General features: G+C 34.2%; 1 protein-coding gene across 5 annotated transcripts; it reads left to right on the forward strand.

The window, feature by feature from the left end:
* The first annotated feature begins 214 nt into the window (after positions 1-214).
* LOC111016723 (Nucleotide/sugar transporter family protein) lies at positions 215-9462 on the forward strand. 5 transcript variants are annotated; one of them, XM_022292206.2, is made up of 13 exons: positions 215-396; positions 1452-1934; positions 2023-2192; positions 2843-2928; positions 3058-3107; positions 4537-4604; positions 5011-5111; positions 5262-5274; positions 5730-5914; positions 6144-6230; positions 7003-7097; positions 8388-8542; positions 9226-9462. In XM_022292206.2, the coding sequence occupies exons 2-12, from the start codon at positions 1681-1683 to the stop codon at positions 8524-8526; spliced, it is 1248 nt and encodes a 415-aa protein (XP_022147898.1). In that variant the 5' UTR covers positions 215-396; positions 1452-1680; the 3' UTR covers positions 8527-8542; positions 9226-9462. The 5 variants fall into 5 exon arrangements, with proteins under 5 accessions (XP_022147898.1, XP_022147900.1, XP_087979204.1 ...); XM_022292208.2 differs by having other exon boundaries at positions 1458-1934; XM_088123078.1 differs by lacking the exon at positions 215-396 and having other exon boundaries at positions 1424-1934.
* The last annotated feature ends 400 nt before the right edge of the window (positions 9463-9862 follow it).

The raw sequence follows: 9862 nt of genomic DNA on the forward strand, positions 1-9862 counted from the left end.
ATTTTAATTTATCTTAGAACCAAAGCGATGGTCAGCAGCATGGGACCCGCCCGGTCGACGTACGGTCCGGGCCATGTTCTCCAACCGCGGTCGCTGGGCCTGTACCTTACACGACCACACCACCCACCCACCCCCCGGCCCCACCCATAAAGGCGCGCACTTCAATTGTGAGAAAAAAATAAGAATATTAATTATGTAATTTACTCTTAAAAAAGAGTCTCTCTCTCTCTTAACATTCACCAATCACCACCCACATTTGACATCGAAACCAGACGTTCGGATTTCAACACCTGCAACGCCATTTGCTCGACGTTTAGATCCGATCTCCTCCTCCTCCTCTCTGTTTCTGCATTCCATTCCTGTTCCCATCCTCAATTTCTTCCCGCGGATTCTCAGGTCAGTCTATGTGTATCTCATTTTCGGTATCGGAGAATCACGTTGTACAATGAATGTTTTTCCGCCATTCGTTCACTGCACGACGATGCTTGTGTTCTATTTAGCTGATTTGGACTGTTTTTGGTTGATCATTTCTGCGTTCCTGTTTATCTGATTGAGCTCGAGCTTTTGTTTTTCCTCCTTTCGGGTTGAGCCCATCCGTATTGAAGGTTTATCTCGTTATTGATTCTTATTCGGTCTGTTAATTAGTCGCGTGTTTATTTGATCAATCTGAAGTAGGCGAATCTCCGCGATTGTTTTGGAACTGTGCACTCTTCTTTCGCTCCATGCGTGCAAGTGTTGCTGTTAGTGACGTGCAGTATTCGCGCGCCTTATTCATAACAACTCTTAAACGACGTCACTTGTTGTAATGTAACGGCTGCGGATGCCAGAGCCAAAGCCAGATATTTAAGCGTGACTATCTTAGTTTAGCTCATGCTGCTTCTCTTGAGAATTATTAGACGTAGGAAGAATTATATAATTACAGGATCTGAGCTGAATTAAAGGCGCCCATGACTTCTTATTCCTTGCTGGTTGTTACACTAACTAATTTTTAGAAGAAAAGTTTATAAACTATGAACTTGTATTTTTTTTTTCTCTCTTTCCCCAGTTTTTATGTTTTGGAAGTTCCACTGAAATTGGGTTCAGAGGTTCTCCAATTGATTTGCATAAAAACCGGGAGAGGGGGGTGGTGGGTGGATAATTACCAACCTCAGTAAGAGGACCTGTCTTTGTCATTATTATTATGACTCGAAGTCTGCACGTCTTTATGTTTTATCAATTTATGTGGGTACTTATTACTTATGTAGTCTCAAATACCGATGCTAGTTTTGTCAACTCAGTTATCTTTATTTGCAATTCAATCCCTAAATGAATTTCATATGCAGTTTACTTATTTGTGTCAATGCATGAAGTTCCTGCTTTCAGTTTACTCATTTGCATCTGTCAATGATTGTGTTGGAGAATGGATGGTTCTAACTTACCATAGGAAAGTGAGATGACTTAGAATTCTTCAGATACAGAAACGGTTGAACTCACAAGGGTTGATTCTATTGGGACCGGAAGTCAAGAAGTAGGTGGTCATCATAGAGAGCCATCATTCTCCCAGTGGATGCTCCGTTAATTAATGCAGATTCGGGTGTACAAGACACTATTTCAAATTTCCTTTGCTCCAACTGAGTCAGTTAGTAAACGGGCATTTTGAGGAGGAGATAAAACAAATATATAAATTGTCAGCAGACAATTATGCAATCTAGTGGTGGGGAGCCTGTTGCCCATTTTCCTGTTCACATTGAGGAAAATGGAAGTGAGCAATATGAACCTTTTAATATCGAGAATAAATCTGGGATGGATATTGAAGACGACGACCCTGAATCCTTTCACAGTGATAATTATAATTCTCTGCAGCTAGATGCAAAGAATCCTCTCTCCACTGACAATGTGCTAAAGACATTGTTCTTTGTTCTTGTCTGGTATACTTTCAGCCTTTTTTTGACCTTGTAAGTTCCTATTCACGAAATTAAATGCTAGAATTCTAATGTTTATTTAGAATGTTCATTTAAACGTGGTTTCTCCTGGTTTGAGCAGATATAATAAATCTTTATTAGGAGACCATTTGGGTAGGTTCCCGGCTCCATTGCTCATGAATACTGTTCATTTTACAATGCAAGCTGTTTTATCCAATATGATAACATGGATTGGGGCTCGTCGATTCCAACCACGTGTTACTATGACATGGAGGGATTACTTCACAAAAGGTAATATTCGAACTAATGTGTTTTATTTAGCCTTGGCATGATACTGGTATTATTCCAATTGACCTTTTCATTCTAGCAAGCTAATGTTAGATGATTAAGTTGCTTTTCTAAGAGACGGGCAAAATACATTGAGGCATTTTGTGGTCTTGTTCAACTAACAAGTGGAAAATTTACTGGATAAATACAAATTTCTTGAATATACACATTGCATTTAAAGAGTGATGGAACTTCTCTATGATTTATTTATAAGAATAGTATGTTTGATTTCCTTGATGAATTGTAATTCAGCTACATTTTAATTTCTTTGGATAAATCTTCTTATCCTTAAACTTTTTTAAAGTTTTCTTAAAAAAAAAAAAATCCAACGGATTTCAAATTTATGCAAAGGCCTTTTCCATTTCGATAATGTCTTGTATAATGTTTCATTTTCATAAGTTTGTCTGGACTATTATTCTAAAGGTCAAATAATGTATGTATATTGGACGCGTGTTTTCATTTGCTATTGCTTGTCAATTTGTGGATGGTTTTTATATTTTATTTGTTAGAAGTTTGTTTACATTTGTTTGAGCCCATAGGATGTTAACTTTTCTATCATGTGTAAATTAACTTTTCTATCAACTAATGCAACAGATGGACTTTGCCTTTCACAGTTGTCCCAACGGCTCTTGGAACAGCCTTGGATGTTAATCTAAGCAATGCATCCCTTGTCTCGATATCAGTCACATTTGCTACCATGGTTGGATACCTTTCTCCATGCCTATTTTTTGGGTCAAGAAACTCTATATGTTGTAAATATATTCTACTTTATGCTTTATTACACTAATTATCTCTCTCTCTCTCTCTCTCTCATTTTTGATTTTGACAGTGTAAATCCGGTTCTCCTATATTTCTCCTCCTGTTTGCTTTTGCTTTTAGGTGAGTTTTACTAAATTAAGTAATGTAGTTTCTTATGCATGTTGTTATATAGATAACTATTCTCTCAATAGCTTACTTCATTTTCTTAAAAAAAAAAAAAAAACTTGTCTGGTTGCATCCAATCTTCTCGTACATCATGCCTTTTGGAGCTTACAGTGCTTTGTGTTTTTTTGATGCTGTATGACCTTTGAGAACAATATTTAATAACTGAATGTGATTTCATCGTTTCATTTCTACATTCCTTAAGATGCTATAGCTCTGTGTATTAATTGTTAAATATGAGTTATTGGTGAAGATTGGGAATGAAATTTATTAGTTACATAGTCTATTGCTCAATATGTTCAGGAAACATTTTTAAATGGGGTAGTTTTTATATTGCTAGAGATTCCACATATGGTTGATTATTTTTATGATTGTGGAGATTGAAAATTTTCATTTTTTGTGATAATTGAGTATGACTTAGTGAAGTTTATTCTATTTGACGCCTAGTAATAGGCTTCCAGTATGACGCTTGTTGATGGCTTATTGATATCTAGTGTTATAATTTAAATATTGCATCCTCTATTATTTTTTTCCTCATGTAATTATTTCACAGAAGGTGGTATTGTTTTGGGCTTTCAAAGATAATGTTGTTGTGGACTAATTGGTTTGAAACAATTTCCTAGTCTGTGTTAATTAGTAGATATTGGCATTAAAGTTAAAAAAAAAAAAGCATCTCTATTAAATTTTAGGGGAAGGAATCCTATTTTATTAGCGGAAAGCAAAACCGACTAAAATTCAGTTTTCCAGAATCCTTATTCTTTGTTACATGACCCGAAGTGTGTTTTATGTGGAAGTTTTGCAATCATTTACTAATAGCTAAAAATAAATAATAGAAAGAGGAAAAAACTGTTAAGAGCTGAAAAATTGGACCGTCTTCACCAAGCATAAACTTTTACTAAATTACTTATTTTTATTTGTACAAGTGTTAAGGATCATCCATTCCCTTCTAAAATGATTTCTTTTTACATTGGGTATAAACGCAGGTGTGGAGTTTGAAATCGTGAATTTTTATGAAGTGGTGAACCATGAAATTATACCTATCTAAAATTGTTAAAGCATTTTTAACTTTCTGTTATTTCTGCCAAGTTATTTTATCCTAAATTTTTTATGAACAACAAACAACCAACAGTTACTGTGATGGTCAATAATAAACTTCCAACTTCAAATTTCTGTTATGCTAGGCTCTCTCTCTCTCTGCAGCTATATTATTATTTATTATTGATAGACTAGTTTAATCCACAACTGATACTGGTTATTGTGAATTCTGTGGCCTATCAACATTACCTGTAACATGTATTCTGAATTTTACTTTGAAGACATTGTATTTTCCCATCATAATGTTTTGTGTTGATGATTTATTCATTTAGTGTGAAATTTCTTGTGTAAGGTTGGAAACTCCCAGCTATAGACTTTCTGGAATCATAATGATTATATCTGCTGGAATTTTGTTAACAGGTATCTAGTGTCTTTCTTTTCCTCCTAGCTAATGATTCGTGAAGTTTAGAATTTAAAGTGTGTAGTTCTTTATTATAGTCAAATGGAAACGAACAATATTTGTGGTCAAACCAATTGAATCAACTTGATTCATGAAGTCGAGCTTGCACCACCCTTACTTGGAGAGGACCGGTGTTTTAGAGCTCTCACTGTGGGCAAACGTACACCACATACTTGAGGAAGATTAGATTTGGAAGTGAAAGAATCAGGAGCTAGTGAATTGTTGCTTCTGGCACTATTTGTTGTGTTCGTAGCAGCTTTTAAGCATCCATTACTATCAACAATTTTGTTATCCAAAAATTAATTACTTCAAACATTTTTGTCACCTTTTTCTTATAAAAGATGTATTTCTGCCCGTCTATGGCAGTTGCAAAGGAGACGGAATTTGAATTCTGGGGTTTCATTTTTGTTATGCTTGCTTCTGTTATGTCTGGCTTCAGATGGTCCATGACGCAAATTCTTCTTCAGGTATGAATTCTGTTGTCCTAATTTTTTTTCCCATGTATGCTAGTGTTTTACGTACAAGCAACTATTTGCTCCATTTCTTCTTTTATTTGCTGCCTTGGATCCTGACACTTTTCCCCATATGATGCATTTAATACCCAACTGGATATGAAGCGAGAAGCATATGGTAAGTACTTCTCTGTGCCTCAGTTTTCACTTCTTGGATATTTTTGGTTCTGTATCCGTGGATATTTCTGCAAGGCTTCATGGACAAAATTATAATTCTTGAATTTTATCCCTCACTTTTAGCATTTGTAGATAATATGTTTTATTTTATTTCACCAAATGAAATAGCTACCCCCAAGGATCAGTGAGTTAGTATTTGAGTCAATTCATCTTATTTCTACTAGACCATGTTATTTTGAAATTAAGTTCTTTTTTGCAACTTTTGGATGTTGTTTCATTCAAATTTTAAATTTATTCGTCACAAAACAGGGGTGCTAAATATTGTCTCAATTGGTTTTAAGTCCGTTTTGTTTGTTGCACTTCAATCAAGGTGCTTTTGTTTTTGTTTTTGTTTTTTTTTTTATGAAGTATTAATTTTATGTAATATTCATTTTATGAAGTATTCATTCGTTACAGGCTTGAAAAATCCTATTACCTTGATGAGCTATGTGACACCAGTGATGGCCATTGTGACTTTGATACTATCCCTTGGTTTAGATCCGTGGAATGAGTTTACCAGTAATAGATATTTTAACAGTGTATGGCATGTTGCTCGGAGTTGCTTGCTGATGCTTTTTGGTGGAGCACTTGCCTTCTGTATGGTAGGAACCTATTTGATTTTTTCCCTCACTGTACAATAAGCACATTTGTGCTGGGAAAGGATTGATTTGTATCAACTCCACAGTAGGTGTACAGCATTTATTTGCTTGGAATTTATTTATAGAGTGCTTTCTTGACTCTTTACGTCCTAAAATCTTGATGTCCTAAAATCTTGATGGTCAAATCTTTTGTTAGCTTCTCTATTTGATGAATTGTGTTATCCTTTTGCAGGTATTAACAGAATATATCCTTGTCTCCGTAACTAGTGCTGTCACAGTTACAGTAGCTGGTATTGTAAAGGAGGCTGTCACTATACTGGTATGAAAGATCTTGTGACCATTTTCATTATATTTCCTAAACGAAATATAGGTTCCTTCAATTTGCTTCGTAGTGGTCTAGTATCTCGTCTCGAAGTTTTTAATTTACTACCAGTTCTCTTGAAGTATTTCATCTGGGTTGTCACGACTTATGACAAATAGTTTTAGGGTTGCTCATGAAGAGTTTTTTTGTTCGCTGACTTTCTTATGGAAGCTAAGTTAATAATGTACCACTTACTATTAATCTAGCCATTACATTTTTAATTTCAAATGTGAATTTGGTACTGCCTTAATTAAATTTGCTGATTCCCACATGCATATTTGCTCACTAGAATCACTTAGTGTACTTGAAAGGAAGGCTTACCTTTCTTTTCTCTTTCTACTTCTTTGACATTTCTGGCTCTAAATTGCTTGTATATTGCGATAGTGGCGATTTTGATGAAATTGACTCTAGGTTATTGTTTCACCAGCATCCCACTGAAATGAACTCGTCATGTTAGTGTCTTTTCTTCTATTCTACTGCAACGACATTAAAAATGTTTGAGAAGGGTGACATTGAGGTGGGAAGATATCTCGTCTTCCCTCTCCCCCTTGGTCTTTTGTTTTCTCCGAATAAAAGCATTTCTTATTTAAAAAAAAAATAGAAGTTTTTAAAGTGCATGGTACTGAGGTACGAAATGTGAACTATGCAGAGTACTGTTCATTCCATGCATTTTAGGTGGCTATTGATCCCTGACATCTTGTAATTTAATATTGCATTATTGCATTTTCAGGTTGCAGTATTTTACTTCCACGATAAATTTACCTGGCTAAAAGGGGCTGGTCTCGTCGTAATTATCATTGGTGTCAGTTTGTTCAATTGGTACAAGTAAGTTGTCATTTTATAAATCATGGCATCTCGTTAAAACGTTCTCTTTCTAAGATTAAATTTAGTGCTTAATTAGCACGCCTGACAATTAGTCAAATGTGTTAGTTAAAGATCATCCTTCAAGTGTGATATGGCGGCTCAAAGCCTATAGGATATCCATGTCGATTAACTATTAAGTGCTTAGAAGTTAGATATTTATGAATACCCTTGTTCAAACACGAATAAATATACTCTTCACTTAAAAACAAGTATTAAAGCATTAGACAATATCAACTACTCATATGGTATCTAAAGTGTTCTTTTGTTATTATTATTATTTTTTTTTTTGACATGGTATTTTGTAAGTTGAATAGTAATATTTTTTTAAGTAACTTTTATTTATTTATTTAAATAAATGATAATATGATTCAAAGTTCAAACAATGAAGATTAACAAGTATAAGGTTAATTTTTCCATGGAGACATACACAGAAAGAAATGAAGGATTATAAAATGTTCATAATATTTTCCTCAAGCACCCACCTGAATCAAGAGTCAAGACAACTCATGTTTATCAGATACCAAACACCCTCCTAGTGCAGCTCTCTGTATCTGTCTGTGGATATATGACAATGTAACTTTCATGATAATTCAATCTGTTCAAAGGGCACTTCATACTCGTTCCCATTCCTATGTTAATAAGCCCCAAAACATATGGCTCTTGGTAGGCTGTTACTGAAAGTGCTGTTAGTTCAGCATGTCTACTTGCTAGATTATCCTGCAACATTTTTACATTAACCGGAAATTTCCAATTTTGTCATATGTAGTTGTTTCAGTAGTTATGGTAAATTTTCTACTTTATTTCCTCATATGAAATAAAAACTTGATAAACATTAGAGTGGAAAAGTTACATGTGTCGTACTTTAACCATTGGAAAGCCACATAATGGAAGTCAAGTGCTGCCCTTGCTATCGCCTTTTTGCCCGTGGGAAACATTACTGGGAAAGAAAAAGTGAGGTGATAAAGGAAAAATTTACTGCTGCTTTTTCAACCATGATTTTCTGGGTATAGAGATGGAGAATGTAATCAACTAGTATTTCAGAGGAAATATTGTTTATAATAAAATGTTTCCAATATTTTAAACCAGGCAATTAAAACGGTAAACGTTTCTTGGAATTAGAGAATAGGAGGATTAGGACACAAATTATAGCAATTAGCAATAACTTAAAAGTTGCATCTGAAGAAGTCATAAATTTGATCAAGGGAACTTCTTGTGTTAACTCATCATGGTTTATCTTCAATTGCTCATCAGATACCAAAAGCTACAAAAGAAAGCTAGTGAAGATAAAGTGGTAGGCTCACAGCCAACAAGTGTTGCTGCCAAATATGTAATTCTTGAGGAGATGGATGAGGAAGATAGCCAGCGTGAATTGTCAAATCACATCATCTGAATCCTAGTTAATTAAAGTGAGCTTTCTTAACTTATTTTGCCAATCGTTCCTGTCCTATTAGTTACGTTTGGTTTTAGATGAAAATATATCTCTGTTTACTCCGATAAAAGATAATGCCATTGTTTTCGTTATATGTTTTGCAAAGTGGAGATGATTTTCAAATTTCCCTTTCAGCTCTTAATTCCCCGAAAATGCAAAAAATCAATTAATCTAATTGTATTATTTTTGCAAGATATTCTCCTTGGGTTCATCACATTTTAGGCGTGAATGGCAATATGTGCATGGTGTTCTCTCTGTGTTTATACTTGTACACAAGTCTTTTCCGGATTGTATGAATCTTCTCCATTATTGTTAATTGGTAAAGAAGTCTTCCATCATAGCCGTTAATGATCTGATTCTATCACTAAGTTCTTGTTCTGTTTCAAACTTTTGCACCAATATGGCTCATACAAAATAATGTTGGAAACAATTTCCACTGTTTTTTATATCTAATATCATTTGGCTGCTTCCTTTTCGGCCCGTAGGCCTGGTACTAATGTCACGGGATCTGCTTCAATTTGATGTTCGATTATCATTATTAGTTTAGAATAAATTTGGTTACATAGTCTTTATTATTATCATCGACAACTTAGGGTATTGATATTATCAAATAGTTTCTTAGTTAATTAATACTAATCTAGTTGGTTGATGATCCTACAGGCCACGGTAATTTTGAACAGATTTACTGGAAGTTTCATTGCTCACTATTGAAGGAATTATTTTTTACGGGCTCTGGTAGCTGACTATATTCAAATGTTATGCCAGTATCCTTGTGGCCGTCTTGGGATTTAGCTTCGAAAAGTTGTAATCAATTTTGTAGTGAAAGCAGACAAATATGAGTGGATCTTCTACACAAGCTTTGTATTCTAATTATCAATATTATTTTGTTTTCTTCAATTCATGCTTTGAATCTCAACCTTGATGGTTACTCAAAAACCTTTTCATTTTTAATTGTTTTCCCATTTCAAAGATTTAAGATGAAGAGAGGTATAAGAATGTTGAGTTTGATTTGGGTAAATGTTCTAAATTTTGATCCTTCACTAGGAAATTACTTGAATAAGCAGGGCCTTTTTTTTTCTTTATATATATATACACACACACTTACACTTTGAAGGAATAATTGATCAAGGTAATGGAAACATGTGAGGTTCATATGGTAATGATTACTATTTTTTTTTGTTTTTTGAGAAATACTATTTTTTTTCTTTCTTATTTCTCGTTTCATCTTTTTTAATAAATGAATATAAAAATGTGTTTGTTAATTGTTTCTTGGTTTTTTATTCTAAAAAGGAAACAG

This window comes from Momordica charantia, assembly GCF_013281855.1.
Source record: "Momordica charantia cultivar OHB3-1 chromosome 4 unlocalized genomic scaffold, Mcharantia_2.0 BLBB01000004.1, whole genome shotgun sequence".
NCBI classification, from domain to species: Eukaryota; Viridiplantae; Streptophyta; class Magnoliopsida; order Cucurbitales; family Cucurbitaceae; genus Momordica; species Momordica charantia.

Coding starts and splice junctions, on each gene's coding strand:
- LOC111016723 (XM_022292206.2), top strand. CDS start 1,681: ATGCAATCTAGTGGTGGGGAGCCTGTTGCCCATTTTCCTGTTCACATT. Junction 1,935..2,022: donor TTCAGCCTTTTTTTGACCTT/GTAAGTTCCTAT, acceptor TGGTTTGAGCAG/ATATAATAAATCTTTATTAG. Junction 3,108..4,536: donor CTGTTTGCTTTTGCTTTTAG/GTGAGTTTTACT, acceptor TTCTTGTGTAAG/GTTGGAAACTCCCAGCTATA.